The sequence below is a fragment of the Mytilus galloprovincialis genome, chromosome 4 (assembly GCF_965363235.1).
Source record: "Mytilus galloprovincialis chromosome 4, xbMytGall1.hap1.1, whole genome shotgun sequence".
Classification (NCBI taxonomy): Eukaryota; Metazoa; Mollusca; class Bivalvia; order Mytilida; family Mytilidae; genus Mytilus; species Mytilus galloprovincialis.
In genome coordinates, this window is record NC_134841.1 from 66,519,977 (window position 1) to 66,542,071 (window position 22,095).

At 31.0% G+C, this 22,095-nt stretch overlaps 1 protein-coding gene across 2 annotated transcripts; it reads right to left on the reverse strand.

Annotated features, from left to right (window-relative positions):
- Window positions 1-7,724: 7,724 nt before the first annotated feature.
- Window positions 7,725-21,225, reverse strand: LOC143072751 (vesicle transport protein USE1-like). Of its 2 annotated transcripts, none has more exons than XM_076247845.1 (6): window positions 21,014-21,225; window positions 16,667-16,716; window positions 16,045-16,123; window positions 15,133-15,301; window positions 11,127-11,293; window positions 7,725-7,974 (listed from the first exon to the last, which is right to left on the reverse strand). In XM_076247845.1, the coding sequence occupies exons 1-6, from the start codon at window positions 21,107-21,109 to the stop codon at window positions 7,795-7,797; spliced, it is 741 nt and encodes a 246-aa protein (XP_076103960.1). In that variant the 5' UTR covers window positions 21,110-21,225; the 3' UTR covers window positions 7,725-7,794. The 2 variants fall into 2 exon arrangements, with proteins under 2 accessions (XP_076103960.1, XP_076103959.1); XM_076247844.1 differs by having other exon boundaries at window positions 21,002-21,225.
- Between the last annotated feature and the right edge of the window lie 870 nt (window positions 21,226-22,095).

Below are 22,095 nucleotides of genomic sequence, written 5' to 3' on the forward strand. Positions count from 1 at the left end.
AATACATGTCATTTTTATTTTTGCTGATTTACTTTGTCTCCATGCCATTTTGTGCTTTTTGTTAAAACAGATTTTCATTATAATGATTTAGATTATGATAAATAAAATAGAGAATGGGTTATGTGTCAAAGAGATAACATTCCGACTAAAGAGTAAAACACACAGCCGCAAATGGGTCTTCAACACAGCTAAAAAAATCCAGCACCCGGAGTCGGACTTAAACAGGCGCTCAAAATGTGTACTAGTTCAGTGAAAATGAACGTCATACTGAACTCCTAAATATATGTTGACTGGTGTACCCTAATTTTTGACATTTTTACTTATGTCTTTTTCGTTTGCTCACAGATTGTTGTCAAATTATAAAATTAAAGGAGAATGTAATACAAATGCGAGTTTTAGATAGTTATAAAACCAGGTCTAATCCATTATTTTCGACATAAGAATGTCTGTAACAAGTCAGGTATATGACAGCTGCTTTCATTTCGTTCGATGTGTTTGCACTTTTAAATTTTTTTGGATTTCGGTATATTTATTATTTTACTTTTTTAATACTTATTTCCAAAAAAACCGTGCTTAACTATGACAGATACTAATGACAACTAAAACAAATGAGCATCGGACCCAACTTAGATTCTAAATTTATTTGAAAAAGAGACAAGATTAAACATTGGATATTTGCCTAAATGACACCAACACCACAAAATACATAACGGTTCCGTTTAATCTGATTGGATTTAATTGTGTTTTCAGGACACAAATTCACCGTCGTTATAAAGGGAAAACAAATTGAAAAAATAACATGTTTCTCAGAGCGACCCAAATCTTGCTGAAAACAGTTGACTATCTAAGAGAACTGTGATACCTATGTTATACAGTGTTATAAGCGCAATACACAACATTCCATGGTCAGTCTAATATTAAGAAACCCTCAAAGTAAAATATATAATTTTAATAACATTGTACAATACACCAATATATAAAAACTGTTTTGGTTTCGCCCTCATTGGTCAAAATTATTGTATTGTTTATGTGTGTTTTTCTCTGTCCTGAATGTTCTTAAATTTATTTGTACTGGAATCCTGTCATGTTAGTAGTATATTTAAAATTGCCATACAAGTACGAGGTTTGACTAGCCGCAAAACCAGGTTCCACCCACCATTTTTTCTTTATATTTCCTGTACCAAGTAAGGAAAATGGCAGTTGTTATCTTAAAGTTCGTTTCTGTGTGTGTTGCATTGTCTTTTGTTTTTTGTTTCACTTCAGTGTTTCTGTTGTTTAATTGTTTTCCTTTTATAGTTGATGTTTTCACCTCGGTTTTAGTTTTATTTTCTCTCAATCAATTTATAACTTTGGAACAGCGGTATACCACTGCTGACTTCTTTTTTGTTATAACCCAAATGATGTTGATCAGTTTGAAACTATTTTAAAACAAAACAGTGTTGTTGGTAAGAATTTGAGATGTGATCATAATTCTTGAATATTTAGTCGTAATTCAAATCTCCTTGAATTTGTGAATTGATACTTCCAAATGTAAATTATATTCGCCATTGTTATACGCATCTTTGAATAAAATAATCATAGGTGTCTCAACTAGCAAGACATTATTTCTTTGAACAACTCATACAAAGTTAACAACCTTCAAGATAATGACCTTCGGTAGATTTGGCACACTTGTCTGTAATTTTCGGATTTAGTACTCACAACTTGGATATTGATGTTGCCTTCGAACTGTTTTACTTCAGCGCGACCGATAAGTATTGTCTAGACTAAACTTGAATCTGGTGTATAAAAAAGACTATAATAACAGAAATACCAAACCCCAAGGTCATTTCAAAAAAGGAAGTTCATAAGAACTTACAAAACCAAATGCTACCAACCAATGTTATGAGTGCAAAACAACTAGGCATGTTGAATGTCTATTGAATAAACGGAACTGATATTTAATCAACTTTTACTTAGTAATCATAATAACACAGCGCACATATAATTGGAAAAGATTATGCAATTGTATACTAATTAAACTGTATTTTTTGTCGAGCCTGCGACTTTTTTTTCAAAAAAGCGAGACATAGTGATCCTACATTCTGTTGTCCTCGTCCAGAAATGTTCACTCTGTGGTTAATTTTTTTGAAATTAAAAACCAGGTGCTCCGCAGGGCGCAGCTTTATACGACCGCAGAGGTCGAACCCTGAACAGTTGGGGCAAAGTATGGACAAAACATTCAAGCGTGATACAGCTCTGAATTTGGATTATGATAAAATTTTTGACATTATATGGGTTTTTTTACACAAAACAAATGTCAAGATTTTACAAATCAATTAAAGATTTCTTCTTCAAACTTATTTAAATCTAAAATTAAATAGTTGACACAGCATAGGTTTCTGACACAGAATGAATGTGGTCTAATGAACTTAAATTTTTTTTTTTGCCTTTGAGCAATTCACTATGCAGTTGAATATTAATCCTCTCAAAAAAATGTTTGAAGAAATTTTCTTTTTATTTATGAAATCTGAAATGAGAAAAATTTAACCCCCCCCCCCCATTTTTTTTTTCACATCAACCTTTCCCTTTTTCCAAAACTGATATCAATTCAAATTTCTAATGGAGTTTGCAACAATAACTACTCTTTTAAATACATCATAAAATATTAAAATGTAAAATAAAGTGCTTGTTATCACTGAATGGTAAAGACTGGTTGGTAGTAAAAATGAATATACATTGTATATTGTATAAAACAATGATTTAATTAAGTTGATTCAACTACTATTCTGAACAAAGAAAGATTCCTAAACTGTTGAAACCAAACATCCCAAAATCAATCCCAACCTTCCTTTTGTGGTCATAAACCTTGTGTCAAAATTTCATAGATTTCTATTTACTTAAACTAAAGTTATAGTGCGAAAACCAAGAAAATGCTTATTTGGGCCCTTTTTGGCCCCTAATTCCTAAAATATTAGGACCAAAACTCCCAAAATCAATCCCAACCTTCCTTTTGTGGTCATAAACCTTGTGTTAAAATTTCATAGATTTCTATTCTCTTTTACTAAAGTTAGAGTGCGAAAACTAAAAGTATTCAGACGACGACGCCGACGACGACGACGCCAACATCATACCAATATACGACAAAAAATTTTTCAATTTTTGCGGTCGTATAAAAATCCTGTTTTTTTCGTATTTTACTTATAAATGGACTAAGTTTCTCTGCCAGTTAACATTACATTCACTCTGTGGTAACAGTTTTTAAAATTCTAATAACTTTATTAAACTATCCTGGGTTAGTATCAAACTTGAACAGATGCTTGTGTATGATCAAAAGCTATTATCTATAAAGAAATTTGTAAAAATGTATTTCCTGTTTTTCAATATAAAACTTATAAATGGAGTTATTTTTTCCCCAAGTTAACATTACTTATAGTATAACTAATCGCCGTATTTGAATATCGAATATAAGACAACGCGTGACCGAACGACGCATGGATTAAACGAGTGCGCAGCACGAGTTTAATCCATAGCGGCGTTCGGTCACAAGTTGTCTTATTTTTTGATATTCAAATACGGCGATTAGTTATTCTTTTTTTACATTGGCAAATGGATTTTTTTTTAGAAATTAATGTAGAAAATGTAAGGAACTATATCTTTTTCCTACGCATTGACAATTTGTTTTGATCCGACGTTATCGACGTCTTGACAATGCCTATTGTTGTATGACGTCAGAGAGTGAAATAACCACGTTTATTTCACATGTGAAATTATCGGTTTTTATCTAACTGGGAAATCAATGTAATTCATTGCAACCAATGTAATAAATACAGTTTGCAGTTAAAGTTTTTAAAACATTTATTTGATTCATAAACTAATTTTACCAAACTTGAATAGAAGCGTCCTACAATCAAAAGATAGTATCTAGAGGACAATTTAATAATTTTTTACCCATTTTTGATGAGCCTGTGACAAACAGCTTAAAAAAAGACGGGACACTAGGATCCCCAGAACCCTTACACTTTTTTTTAGTTTGCACAGTACATACTGTGTCCCTTTATTCTTAATCAAATATTCTAATATGATGTGCTTCTTTCCCTTTGTGAACAAAGCCATTCTCTAAATCCAATAAAATTTGTGTGCACATGCGTAAATTTACTACTGCAGAATAATGTATTTTATCAAATTGGCATGCATTTAATATATTTTATTAACTTAAAACACTTCCAAACTTTTAAATGATGCGCATATTGTTTCTAATTCATTAATTATGGTTGTCATGTGTTGCACTTAGAAATTGACATATTTGACCTAGATACAACAACCGTTCATGCTGGCTGTTCAAAACTCCGCCCTCTGAAAAATCACATGCCAGGCGTTTGCTTGTATACAAACTTAAAAGAGAGGTTCTTGGAAGAGCCTACACAAACGCTCTTCTCTTATGCACATCGGAAATAGAAATTACCTTAATTGTCCTAATCAGAATCGAAATAATCGCTCGGGCAAAAAAAATCACGAATATAATTTACTACCCATGTTAAAACTACAATAAAGTATAGCTTGCATCAATTATTTCTTAATTTGATAATTGGTGTATTCAAATGTGGGCACAGAAGGATGAAACTGAACCAAACAATGCAAATTTATATCACTAGATACTAGTATGTGGTAGAAAGGAATTAAATGTCAGTTTTGATCTTAGTTTTACGCTTACATTTGCATTAACATAGGTGTTTAACTTTAAGTCGCAATTATTACATTTTTGCATATCGGGAGGACAACTTTTTAATGGGATATAAATATGAAGTCTGCTTTGCACTAGATCGACAAGCTGTGCCAATCTCTGGCACAGAGATCATGTCTGTTCTGTTCCCTACTTCAATTGCTATTGATCGTTTTCATACCTTTGACTATCAATGCTAAAAAATGTAATAACAATATAGAACCAGGTGCTTCGCAGGGCGCAGCTTTATACGACCGCAGAGGTCGAACCCTGAACAGTTGTGGCAAGTATGGACAAAACATTCAAGCGTGATACAGCTCTGAATTTGGATTGTGATCAAATTTTTGACATTACATGGGTTTTTTTTACACAAAACAAATGTCAAGATTTTACAAATCAATTAAAGATTTCTTCTTCAAACTTTTTAAATCTAAAATTAAATAGTTGACACAGCATAGGTTTCTGACACAGAATGAATGTGGTCTAATGAACTTAAAAGTTGTTTTTTTTTGCCTTTGAGCAATTCACTATGCTGTTGAATATTAATCCTCTCAAAAAAATGTTTGAAGAAATTTTCTTTTTATTTATGAAATCTGAAATGAGAAAAATTTAACCCCCCCCTTTTTTCACATCCCTGTTTCCCTTTTTCCAAAACTGATATCAATTCAAATTTCTAATGGAGTTTGCAACAATAACTACTCTTTTAAATACATCATAAAATATTAAAATGTAAAATAAAGTGCTTGTTATCACTGAATGGTAAAGATTGGTTGGTAGTAAAAGTGAATATACATTGTTTATTGTATAAAACAATAAAAAAAACTTCATCAGCAACATTTTATATTGGCAAATTTCCAATGAAGTTATTTACATAAAGTTATTGGCAAATAAAAATAGAAAATGACATGTCTGGCAAATGTCCAACATACAATTATCTAAAAACATTTTAGATAAGATAAGGAAAAAAAGCTTCATCAGCAACATTTTATGTTGGCAAATTTCCAATGAAGTTATTTACATAAAGTTATTGGCAAATAAAAATAGAAAATGACATCATAGTCATGTCTGGCAAATTTCCAACATATATTATCAACTACTATTCTATACAAAGAAAGATAACTCCAATTGAAAATTAATTGCTATTGCACAATATTGTGCAATTAGATATTTCTTGCTATTGTGCAATACTGTGCAATTGAAAATTAATTGCTATTGCACAATACTTGATATGGAATCCTGATTTGGACCAACTTGAAAACTGGGCCAATAATCAAAAATCAAAGTAAATATTTAGATAAAGCATATCAAATAAGCCCAAGAATTTAATTTTTGTTAAAATCAAACTTAGTTTAATTTTGGACCCTTTGGACCTTAATGTAGACCAATTTGAAAACTGGACCAAAAATTAAGAATCTACATACACAGTTAGATTTGGCATATCAAAGAACCCATTTATTCAATTTTTGATGAAATCAAACAAAGTTTAATTTTGGACCCCCATTTGGACCAACTTGAAAACTAGGCCAATAATTAAAAATCTAAGTACATTTTTAAATTCAGCATATCAAAGAACCCCAAGGATTCAATTTTTGTTAAAATCAAACTAAGTTTAATTTTGGACCCTTTGGACCTTAATGTAGACCAATTTGAAAACGGGACCAAAAATTAAGAATCTACATACATAGTTAGATTCGGCATATCAAAGAACCCCAATTATTCAATTTTTGATGAAATCACACAAAGTTCAATTTTGGACCCTTTGGGCCCCTTATTCCTAAACTGTTAGGACCAAAACTCCCAAAATCAAACCCAACCTTCCTTTTATGGTCATAAACCTTGTGTTTAAATTTCATAGATTTCTATTTACTTATACTAAAGTTATGGTGCAAAAACCAAAAATAATGCTTATTTGGGCCCCTTTTTGGCCCCTAATTCATAAACTGTTGTGACCTCAACTCCAAAAATCAATCCCAACCTTCCTTTTGTGGTCATAAACCTTGTGTTAAAATTTCATTGATTTCTATTTACTTATACTAAAGTTATTGTGCGAAAACCAAGAATAATGCTTATTTGGGCCCTTTTTTGTCCCTTAATTCCTAAACTGTTGGAACCTCAACTCCCAAAATCAATCCCAACCTTCCTTTTGTGGTCATAAACCTTGTGTCAAAATTTCATAGATTTCTATTCACTTAAACTAAAGTTATAGTGCGAAAACCAAGAAAATGCTTATTTGGGCCCTTTTTGGCCCCTAATTCCTAAAATGTTGGGACCAAAACTCCCAAAATCAATCCCAACCTTCCTTTTGTGGTCATAAACCTTGTGTTAAAATTTCATTGATTTCTATTCACTTTTACTAAAGTTAGAGTGCGAAAACTAAAAGTATTCGGACGACGACGACGCAGACGACGACGCCAACGTGATAGCAATATACGACCAAAAAATTAAAATTTTTTGCGGTCGTATAAAAAAGTATATTAAAATTCGAGTATAGCTTTAATATGAAATATGTTTTTCAATATGTTAAATCTCTGTATAATTAGTGGTCTTCATTCTATTATGTTTTGAAGTAAAGGATTTGTTCTCCATTACTGAAATCAACTCATATTGATACCCAACAACATGGTATTTTAAGCAAAAACTATCGAAGCTAAATTGAACATCAACCAACAAAAATAATGAACAAGAACATAGCTGAAATTATCAGTGCACTCCTTATAAAAGTTATTCTTCATAAATGTTGATTTATTTTATTAATTATTATATTTCTCAAAATATATAGTAGAGATAAACTGTAAACAATGCAAGTGATCAGGAAAAAAGAGAGTTTTAGCCATCAATCAAATTCTGGTCTGAAATGTTTGAAAGCCATTGTAGAAGATGCAAATAGAATCAGGTGAGTGACACAGCTCTTTAAGAGTCCCTATTTTTTTAATGTACTCTTGTACATTTTGTACATATATTTATCAAATGTACCCAGTTACATACTTTTATTGAACCATCGAATCATCAATAAATAGAACAGTTATATATTGCACATTTATTTTCACTCTTTGAATAAATAAGTATGTATATCAACAATGTGTTCACCTTCGTCACAGTTTTTTAGAAAATAATTTCATAAACATAATCATAGATAAAAAGGTCAAGGTTACAATAACTAACATAATCCATATCCACCAGGAACAAGTCTGTGTATGTTTCTCTAAACGATCACTTTCCTTTTTCAATTTAACGTAATTTCCGTCAGTTAGTTTAACGCTTTCTTCTAATTTCTGCAAATAAAAGAAACGATTTAATCCATTAAGTAAAAAAATGCAATAAAAATCTAAAAAAATATATTATTAACTTGAAACAATTACTTGGCAACGGAAACTGTTCATTTCAAAACAAAATGCAAAGAATACAATTATTTTTCTAATTCGTGACAGATGCTTAGATGAGATGATTTTTTTTTAAATGTTCATTTATATAATTTAGGAGGCATCTATTTCACAATAATAAAATTCAGTTTTTAGATTCTATTAAAAATTGTAATTACTTGATGATTATTTATTGAAGCTTAAACTAAGTTTTTATGAGCAAAATAAACATAATGAAACTAAGAAAGTACTAAAAAGAATGTTTTATGGTGTAACACTTTATTTCTAATACATAAAACAAACTACAAGGTTCACCCAGGGTTGATTTTTTTCTCTATTTTTTTGTAGAAATTATATTCTTAAGGCTTTGAACATATCCCACACAAATTTAGATAAAAATCTTTATACTACCATCTTGTTCAGGTGCCCAGTGTTTTCCCAAGAAATTTTTGATCACCCTGACATAAGCATATTATATTCACCAAACAAGAATGTGTCCAAAGTACATGGATGCCCAACTCGCACTATCCTTTTCCATGTTCCATGGACCGTGAAATTGGGTAATTATCTAATTTGGCATTAAAATTAGAAAGATCATATCATAAGCAACAAGTGTACTAAGTTTCAAGTTGATTGGACTTCAGCTTCATCAAAAACTACCTTGACCAAAAACTTTAACCTGAAACTCCCACTTTCATTTTCTATGTTCAGTGGACCGTGAAATTGGGGTCAAAAGTCTAATTTGGCTTAAAAATTAGAAAGATCATCTCATAAGCAACAAGTGTACTAAGTTTCAAGTTGATTGGACTTCAGCTTCATCAAAAACTACCTTGACCAAAAACTTTAACCTGGACGGACGAACAGAACCAGACGGACGGACGAACGAAGCCACAGACCAGAAAACATATTGCCCCTCTACTATCGTAGGTGGGGCATAAAAACTTATTTATTATTATGTTAAAATTAAATATTAATCTCTCGTTGGTATCTATCAAATTTTCATTTGTTTTGAAATCTATTATACTTGTTTTAAATCAAATATCTATAGCTAAATATTAAGATTATAAGATTATAAATCAGATTTCTTTTTTTTTAAATGAACTCAAGTTCCAATCTTTTAAAATGTTTAATATAAAAATTCTTCTTCCTGCTTTTTTAAGTGGATGAGAATTCTTCAGCCCAATAAATCATTAAATTGATTATTTCAGACAGAACTCTCAGCTCCTGTCTAAATGTATAACAATAAATTTAAACAAAAGGCTTTAAAATATTTACTATTCCCAATAATTTCGGTATTTCAATTTTTTTTCCTGTCATTAAATTCTTCATTTTATAAACACTGCTAATCCTAAACATTTTTCATTATAAACAAGTATAATCAATGTATTTCATCATCACCTTGTCAAAAGATTGAGACGTTTTGATAATGACAGTTAACAAGTGAAAGTTAACCCATCACTCTTGGTTGAAACTGCCAGAAAGCAAGTTTTTTGTCTTTTAACTATAAGAAATGTTTATATATATTTGAAACAACAGCCAACACCTCCCTTCCTTTAAATTGCCAAAGTTTTTAACAACATAAACAGTTGACTTTTTATATTTTAATGATCAGCTAATGATCATATAAATGTGACAGATTGAATACATAAATTGGACTAAACACAAAATAAGATGTGAAAAAAAAAAGATGTGTGTCTTTTTCCAAACAGATACAGTTTCTACAAACTATATCAGTCTGCCATGAAATAAAAGTTCCTTCAGAATATAGGTTCCAAGTGAAAGAAATATTCTGTATTAAAATTTTCACAGGAATAGCAATATTAATACCGTATTTGTTCCTTATGCAATAATGTGCAGAGAATTTTTGATCCAACTGGAAGAGATATTAAGGCATTGTTTATAACAAATTTTCATTGGAACTTCTGTTTGGGAACCAAATATACATTGACAAGACCACCTATAGCTAGCTAATTTGTCATATGCCTTTAAGAAGAAAATTTTAGAAGCTCTCATTTTCGTTATGCATGCAAATTTTCAACATGCAAATTAAGTTACTCTTGAGATGTGCAGTTTGATTAAGGTAACACTTAATAAGCTATTATCAAATCTTTCATGGAGCGATGTATAAAAATTTAATAATCAGAACAAATACAATAGGTCTTTCCACAGAAAGGTGGAAAGACCTAATTAACAGCAGATACATATGCAAACTGTAATCACCATATGAGAAAGGGAATATTGCATACCTTTTGTATCTATGTATACCATTTGTATGATTAATATGATTTATATAAAAGAGACTGACTAGTCATGTTCATCTACATTTCTATTTTTCTATTAAATATTTTTCAATACCTTTAACAACATAGGTCAAGTATGTCATTTATGTGATGAGTAAGTTCACTTTTTTTTTTAAGAATTTCAAAACTCAGAATGAGAAAAAGCTTGAAATCAAAAGAGAAGGAGCTTTAATTATTGTAAGATAAGGCAAAAGCAAAAAAGATTGACTTTTTTTTAAAGAAATTCAAAAATAAGTGCCCATATTTTGATAAAGCAAGTTCCATCATTTTGTCCATTACTAATAAATAAAAAATATGAAAATTACAATTAAACTTGTGTAAAAACTTTTTTACAATTGTGTAAACACCATAAAGTTCGCATCAAGCATACTAGAGCAATCAGTGTCAAAATTGTCTTAATCAAAGTTCCATAACTCTGTAATGACAAATCTAGAAATTATCAAGCAAAAGAGAGTTAATCTTATGTTTACACACTTTTTTTTTTACATGTTTCTAGATTCTTTTTTAAAAATTTCAAATGAGACATCCTACAAAAAAACAAAGAATTTGGTTTAAGAAAGACATATAAACATAAAGGTCATGACTACATGCAGCTGCAGTGTACCATAGAGTTAAGTTCCTTGTATTTTTTTATAATTTGCAGACACTCTATGGTTTGACAGCGTGACTTTATATAGCATTAAAAAGCTAAAGAAAAAGGACAGGATTTTCATAAAAAGTCCTTATTCAAATGATCCCTTGGTTTTCTATATTTCACCAGCATACCTTATTATCCTCTCTGACAATCTGTCCTGAGTCTCGTATACTCTCTTTCAAATTTCTGGTCAATTGCAGCATTTCCTCTGCCAGTTTTTCGTGCATCTGATGTTGATGCTGTATAACAATATCTATGTCTTTATCTGTTTTAACATTCCTTTGCCTTAATCCACTATCTAAAAAAAAAAAAACTTAATATATACTTAAGGACGTACTTAGGTGAGGTTTTGGAATTTGTGTCAAATGTTCGGACTCCTTGGAGTTTTTCCATACAATACAATGTAAAATATTTTGCCCCATAACACCTATTTATTTTTTCATATAAGACTTAATAGCTCATGAAAGGTCATTTACCAAAATTTTAAAAGATTCTTGATTTTCTTTCTTTTGTTTTGAGGCCCAAAAATATCAATGCAAATATAAGGTAAAAGTCAGAGTCAGCCTTTTTCCGCCATATTTTAAATTTCAAATATCTCGCAAAGGAGCTCCATGACCTATCAATATTTTAAGCTTATTTTTATCCTTAATTGATGCTCTACCAGCTTATAGAATCAATTTTAACTTCTTAATTTATTAATTTTCACTTAACCTCACCTAAGTACATCCTTAAGTTAAATAGTCTTGGATAATAATCTTTAGAAATTTAGTAAATGGCTTTGCAGAGAGCAACTATGTGTAAATTTATATAAGGAGCTAACCAGATGCTCCGGAGGGCGCAGCTTTATACGACCGCAGATGTTGAACCCTGCACAGTTAGGGCAAGTATGGACACAACATTCAAGCTTGATTCAGCTCTAAATTTGGATTGTGATTAAAAAGTTGACACAGCATAGGTTTCTGACACGGAAGGAATGTGGTCTAATGAACTTAAATTTTTTTTTTGCCTTTGAGCAATTCACTATGCTGTTGAATATTAATCCTCTCAAAAAAATGTTTGAAGAAATTTTCTTTTTATTTATGAAATCTGAAATGAGAAAAATTGAACCCCTCTCCCCCCCCCCCAATTTTTTTTCACATCCCTCTTTCCCTTATTCCAAAACTGATCTCAATTCAAATTTCTAATGGAGTTTGCAACAATACCTACTCAATTAAATACATCATTAAAATGTAAGAAAATATTAAAATGTAAGAAAAGTGCTTGTTATCACTGAATGGTAAAGATTGTTTTAATTTATCAGTTGGTAGTAAAAGTGAATATACATTGTATATTGTGTAAAACAATGATTTAAGTTGATTCAACTACTATTCTGGACAAAGAAAGATAACTCCAATTGAAAATTTCTTGCTATTGCGCAATACTGTGCAATTGAAAATACTTGCTATTGCACAATACTGTGCAATTGAAGATTTCTTGCTATTGCGCAATACTGTGCAATTGAAAAATTCTTGCTATTGCACAATACTGTGCAATTAAAGATTTTCTTGCTATTGCTGAATACTGTGCAATTGAAAATTTCTTGCTATTGCACAATACTTAATATAATAATTTTGGATCCTGATTTGGACCAACTTGAAAACTGGGCCCATAAATCAAAAATCTAAGTACATGTTTAGATTCAGCATATCAAAGAAGCTCAAGAATTCAATTTTTGTTAAAATCAAACTTAGTTTAATTTTGGACCCTTTGGACTTTAATGTAGACTAATTTGAAAAACTAGACCAAAAATTAAGAATCTACATACACAGTTAGATTTGGCATATCAAAGAACCCCAATTATTCAATTTTTGATGAAATCAAACAAAGTTTAATTTTGGACCCCGATTTGGACCAACTTGAAAACTGGGCCAATAATCAAAATCTAAGTACATTTTTAGATTCAGCACATCAAAGAACCCCAAGAAATCAATTTTTGTTAAAATCAAACTAAGATTAATTTTGGACCCTTTGGACCTTAATGTAGACCAATTTGAAAACCGGACCAAAAATTAAGAATCTACATACACAGTTTTATTCGGCATATCAAAGAACCCCAATTATACTATTTTTGATGAAATCAAACAAAGTTTAATTTTGGACCCTTTGGGCCCCTTATTCCTAAACTGTTGGGACTAATACTCCCAAAATCAATCCAAACCTTCCTTTTTATGGTCATAAACCTTGTGTTTAAATTTCATAGATTTCTATTTACTTATACTAAAGTTATGGTGCAAAAACCAAGAAAAATGCTTATTTGGGCCCCTTTTTGGCCCCTAATTCTTAAACTGTTGGGATCTCAATTCCCCAAATCAATCCCAACCTTCCTTTTGTGGTCATAAACCTTGTGTTTAAATTTCAATGATTTCTATTTACTTATACTAAAGTTAGTGTGCAAAAACCAAGAATAATGCTTATTTGGGCCCTTTTTTGGCCCCTAATTCCTAAACTGTTGGAACCAAAACACCCAAAATCAATCCCAACCTTCCTTTTGTGGTCATAAACCTTGCGTCAAAATATCATTGATTTCTATTTACTTAAACTAAAGTTATAGTGGTGAAACTAAGAAAATGCTTATTTGGGCCCTTTTTGGCCCCTAATTCCTAAACTGTTGGGACCAAAACTTCCAAAATCAATCCCAACCTTCCTTATATGGTCACAAACCTTGTGTTTAAATTTTATACATTTCTATTCACTTAAACTAAAGTTATAGTGCGAAAACCAAAAGTATTTGACGCCAACGTGATACCAATATACGACCAAAAAATTTTCAATTTTTGCGGTCGTATAAAAAAATGTATAGCCATATTTCTCAAAATTCTTTCACAATTGATGTAATTTATTTGAAAAAAAAATCACTCTAATTGAGTTTGAATAGGATAATTCTTGGAGCCTATATCCAACAGTTGATCACTATATATAAATTTGCATTAGTTAGTGAAACAATCCTAAACATTTTATTCCTTCATTGCACCAATGTTTGATCACTGTGAATCCTGAATAAAATAAATCTTGATAGAATTTATGAACTAGCCAAATTAGGTTTCAACTTTAAAGTCTTTTGGATTAATATGCTTGGTTTAAATTTAAGACCTATAGTTAACAAATAATGGCTTTTTAAAATGCTTTTTGTAACAATTTTTTCTATTTAAGAAAATAACACTTATGTATTTATCAAAGTTGTACAAAAGTCGAACATGAAGAATGTTGTTGTTGTTTATAGTTAACACATGTTTAGTTATTTATAGTAAGGTCGGTTCGAAAGGGGTTTAAAGTTTCATGCACGAGTGAATTCAGGTAGTTTAAAGTCATTCGAGCCATTGCAGTTAAAGTGACCAGTAGCACTTTTCCAAATAAATAATATAATAATTTTATATTATTTATTTTCAGATTTGTTCATCTTTAGTATGCGGTAACCAGTACCAGCTGAGAATGTTCGGTACACATATTTACACAAAAACATTGATTTCATTATACATATACGAATAATAAAATGTGCACTTGTCTCTGCAAGTGGCGTCTCCCATGTGAGAGTTTGTGGTTATTTGATAAATATTTTATATTCGTTTGAGTTTACGAATTAGAATTTAATATAAATTAAGTTCCTGAGAGTGCTTTTCTGGATTCTACTTCATCAAGCATATTTAAATATTTAAAGTTGGAAACCAAGGATGTATAAACATGTATGATGATAAATAGATGAAAACAAATGGAAATACAAATGTATTTGCCATATAATTTGGACAATGCAATATTTTGAAAAGAGACATTATAGTTTATGTAACTTTTGCTAATTTTGTTTCAGCTTAACATATATTGTTCAACAGGATACTATCTAAATGTAATTTTTTTAGCACCCAAGGTTCCTACAATTTACACGTTCTATCAAAGATATATGTATAACCATATAGTATATTACGTATGTATAACATTTAGTTCTTCTTATATGCTTAGAATAAATATTAAACTTGTCTCAATAATATTTATAAATTCAATTTATAAGCATGTCTACAATAGTATATAGACATGCAGAATTAAGATGTACAGTTACACATGAAAATGTACTGTTGATTAATCATTTAAGTTTTTAGACTTATTTACCATCAAGTTTATCTGTCTCAGGTCCCAATAGCTCTTCTCTTAAATCTTTCTGATGTCTTGCAACTGTCTTTTTCTGTAATTCTGCTGATGAAACAGAGTTATGTCCCTTAGCAGATTTTGCCACATTAGGAAGCTGTTCTCCAGCTAATGCTTTCTCTGTTACAGTTGGCTATTACATGTAAAGAAGATTAAGAAATGAACTTTAACATCTGAACAAGTTGATGAAAGTGTTTGTTCATAATTGATATAAAAAAAAACATTATACATGTACCCTTAAATATATATAAAATAAAATAAAGAATGGAAATGGAGAATGTGCCAAAGAGACAACAACCCGACCATAGAGCAGACAACAGCAGAAGGTCACCAACAGGTCTTCAATGCAACGAGAAATTCTCGCACCCGGAGGCGTCCTTCAGCTGGCCCCTAAACAAATATATACTGGTTCAGTGATAATGAACACCATACTAAACTCCAAATTGTACACAAGAAACTAAAAGTTAAAATAATACAAGACTAACAAAGGCCAGAGGCTCCTGACTTGGGACAGGCGCAAAAATGCGGCGGGGTTAAACATGTTTGTGAGATCTCAACCCTCCCCCTATACCTCTAGCCAATGCAGAGAAGTAAACGCATAACATGTTCGTTTTTCAAAATGACAGATTTTGAATAAGGGTTTAACTATTAACCAATAATTTAACATCAAGTACATGAAGTAAGTGTGGTTTTAATATACCGGTATATAATATATATCGATACTGTAACTTTATAATAACAATACAAATGAACTTATTATTTTAACATTTATATTGAGAATGATATTAAATTCATATTCAATGTTACATCATAATAAAAAGTTTTATTATTTGGGTCAAATGACCTTCAAAATTTGAGTTGAAGAAAAACAACTACCATTTTTTCTGCCTGAAGTAAACCTTTCAAGAATTCCACCTTACGAGTGTATTCATTAAGCATATCTTGACCTGGCTTCCTGAAAAATAATCAAAACAATATCAAAATGAATATAGAATTCTTTTTTCAAATTACCACTTTATCATCTGTTCATATTAAGTTATAATATCGAATAAAATTGAGAATGGAAAATATCGAAGTAGTTCCACTACCAACTTATTTTTCATGCATCAAATGGTCATACATTCAAAACTAATGTTCAAATACATGTATATAACTTAAATTTCTACATTGTACATTTGTACCTTCCAAAATACACTTCAAAGGACCAGTTCTTAATCATACTAAAATCTAACCTAAACTAGTTTGTAACTGGTTGGCAATCCTTTAAATTTTGATTTACTCTAAATTCTGAAATTATTAGTGCAATTGTGTCATTTTTTATAAAATGCGATTTAAGTTTTCGGGATATTGAGAAAATTCCTGTTTAATTCATAAAAAAAAAATTCAAAATGCCTGTTTACAAATAGTTTAAATTTGTGATTGTAACCATGTCGCATGTTTCACAATAGTAAAATATTGCAATGATTTTTGAATTGACAGAAATGTAAATTATACTAACATTGATGACTTCTTAATCTGAGATAACTGGTCTTGCAGTGCAACAACATACTGGAATTAATAAAAGGAATCATTACATATCATCATCCATATACCATGTATACCTTAAAATGTTTATATTAACAATATATGTGTTACTTATTACACATTGTTCTTGTTACACAAAATGATATAACCAGGGTCCATAAATTCCATGAATTCCATATAGAGCAAGAAAGACCCAAATGATTTGCTTTCGTGCAGATACATGGCTTTGCTTTCATATACAACATGTACATGTACAAGAGGAATTGGTAGAACTGATCAAATTTCATCAAGATTTTATTTTTCTTTAAGTTTCTGTCATGTCTGTGGACTGTATTGATTTTTTATGGTCTTTCTCCAATATTTGTTTGTCCTTTTATCATGTTTATGATTTATGACCCGGTATCTTATTTGTTTGCCACTTTTTCATGTTTTTAAATACATCTCTGACTTTTTTGTCTGAAGACATGCATGACATACTACAGTGTACCTGTTCCAGACCGTATGAGTATTTGGACCGTACGCGTACGGTCTGGACCGTATGCGTACTTTTACAAAATACTCATACGGACGGACCGTACGCGTACGGTCTGACTAATATTAAAAAGTTGGTCAAGTTTAATAGTTACAAATGCATATAGCAGATCAACATAACTTAACTATCAAATTAATCTAAAAAAGTTCAATTGTAATTGAAACAAAAACTTTATATTTTAACTTTTTTTTTAAATTCACGCTAATGAAATCTGTTAGTCTCTAGTATTAAGCATGTCGATCAGTAATACATTAATTGAATTATGATCACTGAAATTGAAGATATCGGAAGTAAACATAATGTGGGAGGTCAATTGTTCTAAAATATTTAGCAACTTTACCAAAAAATGCAAATGCAAAGGAACATGCATGAACTGCATACATGAAAATGTAAAAAATATTACGTTACTTGAATTGTGTCACCTTGGGCGAGAGTACTAAAATAGGATTCAGATATAAAATTAAACAAATACTTAATTTCAATTGTTCGTTTGTTCATTTTATCTATCTAATTGTTATAAATTATCAATAACAATTTGTAAAACTAAAAATAAAGACTGTGATAAATGCTTGTTTAAATTTAACCCATATGATCAAATAACATGTATGGTCAGCTCGTACTGGACCGTACGCGTATACTCATACGGTCCGACCGTACGCATATGGTTGGACCGTACGAGTATACGTATACGGTCCAAATACTCATATGGTCTGAAACATACCTACACAACAATATTATAATTTGTTAAAAATGGCAAAGTAGACTAATGAAATTTTATATTAAAAAAAGTACTGAAATTGTTAAAGATTTTGTACATGCATTTGTGCATCTTAATGGATACTTCAATACTTGTCATTGTTTGTAACTTGCATATTGCACAAAAATTGGTTTTGTTTTCACTGATATTAAAATTCTTTTTTTAAATGTAAAAATTTCATACATGACAGCTGTACAAGCTTAAGGCATGAACAACTACAGAAACATTAAAACATAAACAATGGAGAAAAAAAACCCACCAGCATGACCAGTGATTCTTTGCATTTATGTATCTTATAAATTCAACCAAGTTAACATGATTAAAAACAATTATCATTAACATGATTAAAAAAGTAGCCATTGTTTCTTACATGACCTTCTGTCTCCTTGTGGAGAAAAAATACTAATGAATGAAATGGTGTATGATTTGTCTGCTACATGTACATTTGGCGAGAATAAAGATTTCAATATTTAAATACACAACAATAATAATGTTCCATATTTTGTACAATCAACATTAACATATGCATGTACATGATGTATGTTTTTAAGATGTGTAAATAAGTTTTGATATTCTGAAGATATTTTGATTAATCAATTGATTGTAGTTTGCTTCAAGTTCAGTAGCAAATATCTAATAAACATTCAGCTCAAATATTACAAACAAATCTTATAGATAATTACCATGCATAATGTAATATGGTTTGGTGAGAATGAAGGCTGGGACATTTAGCTTCATTCTATTAAAGGAAAAGGTTGATAAGGTGGGTAAACAATTTGACTTGCATTATCATAATTTTGCAAAGAACATGTACATGTACAGGCACCTGAAAGAGTAGTTGGTTTAAGCTTTAAGAGTAGATTTCTGTACTATATTATTTGATCAGACTTGGCTTTATCATGTTCATGTGATTTTATACATATAACCCAGCTACATGATATCATTTGCAGTGGAATTCAACCCAGAACAGCTGGGACAGTGCTCTACACATCTGGGTGCAAAACGTACCTCACAGAATGATTTGAAGACTGCCTTTCAACATCTTTTAAAGCTACATGTAACACCTTTTTTTCTTCCTTTCTACACACCTAATCGCTTATCCCGCTTAACCTGAGAATCTGTCCCGCTTGAACTTTTGACGTCATACAACAATCACTTTTCCATTGTGGGGTCAGACATTTTCTATTATGACGTCAACATTTTACAAGGACTTTTGTGATGTCCAGTAATGGCAGACAAATAGTGATATTAAAGGTGTATTGCTAACATTAGCAGCCATCAGCAATACACTGAATATTTTGCCACTTCTGAATCCTTATATGCATGTATATATTCATGATATTAGAAAGCAAAAGGGGGATTGTGCTATACATTGTATCACAGGCCCTAGGGTATATGATAAAGATATTTTTTTTTTGTTGTTGATTAAAATATTTAATTTTCTTTATTTATAATACAAATCAATCACTTCTGTGCATGTCCCACCTAGTTTCGAATGATTTCAACGACTCAGAGAAAATACCAAATTTTACTATCCATACTAAGAAACAACTCTGAGTCGTTGAAATCGCTTGACACTAGGTGAGACATGCACAGAAGTGATAGATATGTATTATAAATATAGAAAATTGAATATTTTAATCAACAAAAAATAAAATATTTTTTTCTGATCTGTATCATATACCATGTATACCATTGTGCATTGTATACATGTATATTCAGTGAGGTATGCATGTATTTTTCATCTCCTGCACATGAGTTTTTGAGTATGACTTCCTTCCCCTTGAGTCAATAAAGGTCATAAATCAATATTGTCACTTTCAACGATCCCATTAAAATAAAAGCCATAAATTGTGAGTGATAGATAAACTTATCATGCATGTATGTATGTACGATACAGGGTGGGTCTTTTCACCACCGAACACCGCCTAACACCTGAAAAACCACCAACCACTAAGAAAAACTTTGATATTATACAATAAAACGATAAAATAAATTAAATTACATATAATTTAATCAATTTTTCGATTTTTATGGGCATCATTTTTATGTTAAAATCGAAAATCAATATAAGGAAAAACGTCTCCAGATTCATCACTTTCCAGATTACATTGTGTGTGTTACAAGTCCTTATAAAATTCAAATATATTCATAAATAGTAATCAGTTCAAGTATCCTGGATCTCTGTTCATTGGTTAGATTTTGATATTTTTCTCTTTTATTATTATTATTGGTACAACTTTTTTATAGAAGAGTTAGAAGAAAAAAAAATGGAAAAAGTATATTTGAGGTGTCCATGAGGGTCAGCTGAGTTTAAAAAGTGGGGTGTTATAAGACTCTTCATTTCTGTTTTCTGTATATATTTGGACTTTCAATCTTCTGATTTCTTGAATTAATAACTTGAATATTATATTTAATTTACATTGATAACGATAGAAGACAAAATTATAAACTTTTGGGGTGTTCGGTGGTGTTCGGCGGTGTACGGTGGTGTTTTGTGGTGAAAAGACCTACCGATACATGTAGATTCCTCTGAGTGGAATCCATGTACACTCCCTATCTGAATTGATGGAGATGTGTCACTAACGTATTTAGAATGTTTAATATTTACAAGGACAATCCCCACCCCATCATTGGCATCAACAAGGAGTGTTAGGACACCGGGCAGGGTCTGTTATTATGGTGGAGGAAGCTGAAATACTCGGAGAAAACCACCGGGCTGCTAGGCGGGAACAGACAAACCAAAGAGATATCAGCAGATTGATCTCCATGTCAAAGTCGGGAACAACTTTGACCAACGAGGCCCCATACTAGTGCCCATGCTACTTTGACAACTTTGACCAACGAGGCCCCATAGTGCCTATGCTACTTTAACCTTCGGACTGGGTACCAGAGATGTGTGTGAGAGGGTGAAAATCACCCTTCTGATGTACTGACAGTTTTAGCATCCCGAGTGAGGACTGAACTCGGGACCTTCAGCACTGTAGCCATCGGTCTTAACCACTAGACCACGAACTCACATGCATGTTTACCTTCTCAATTCGCCAGTCCCACAAACTTCTTTCTTTTGCCATATTTTCACATCTTGTTAACAACCGACTGAAATTTATTTCAATCCTTGATGACATTCTTATTTTTCAAACAAACAGGGCTTTTTACTTAAATTATAAATCGGGATATCTTGATAAATGTCCACGCAATCACTGTGAAGTCACCATATTGCATTCTACTTTGCTCTTTAGGGTTTTGGTCAGATTTGAAAGGAGCGTTCGAATTTTCAGGCTCCTCTGTCTTCAAGAATATAATTGAATTAACTTTTTGACTAATTTATTTTGTCTACAATATGACAAGTTTTTTGTTATATAAAATATAACACAAATACAAATACTCAAAAATGGAAAATTAAGAAGATTGTATAATATACTGAATATGTAAGCCTATTTTCGTGAACCAGAGTACAAAAGTAAAACACACCTAAGAGATATTTCTAAAGTTAAATAACCCAAACTATACTATATAAACTACGAAGGACTCATTACATTCATATAAACATCAATAAACAAAAATAAACTGATTCGCATACACTTTTAACACCAGACTGAATACTCACATCACTGTCTAAAATTATAAATTGGAGAATATTATAGAATACAATTTACTAACATATTGGAGTTGAGATTCTGTCATGTGTACAAAGAGAGATAACTCTTATTTGATCTGAAGAACTATATTCTGATATTTCTGATTTATAAATTTTATATATATTTTCAATTAAAACAAAATCTACCTCATTATACATCATATTTTACTTCATTATAATAATAAATAATGAATGAGCTTTTAACCGCTAAACACGGGTAAGCATTATAAAAACTAACTGTGTGTGATTACAACTACTAACTATAAACAGTTGCAGTGGCAGTATTAGTGAATCGGTGTTTTTATAATGGCCCTGTTATATGTCCAAGCACGGTCTGTCATAATTGTTGAGGAATTCTGTAATGGCCCGAGGCAATCCAGCGGGCCATTACAGACATCCGAGGCCATTATTACTGACCGAGGACATATAACAGGGCCATTATAAAAACACCCATTTCTTAATACATGCATTTAT

What these genes read in the sequence shown, in the direction of transcription:
- LOC143072751 (XM_076247844.1), bottom strand. Translation starts at nt 21,109, where the DNA reads ATGTCATCAAGGATTGAAATAAATTTCAGTCGGTTGTTAACAAGATGT. An exon ending in CAGATTAAGAAGTCATCAAT is followed by an intron (nt 16,124 to 16,666) that starts GTTAGTATAATT and finishes ATTATTTTTCAG; the next exon opens with GAAGCCAGGTCAAGATATGC. An exon ending in TGAGACAGATAAACTTGATG is followed by an intron (nt 11,294 to 15,132) that starts GTAAATAAGTCT and finishes TTTTTTTTTTAG; the next exon opens with ATAGTGGATTAAGGCAAAGG.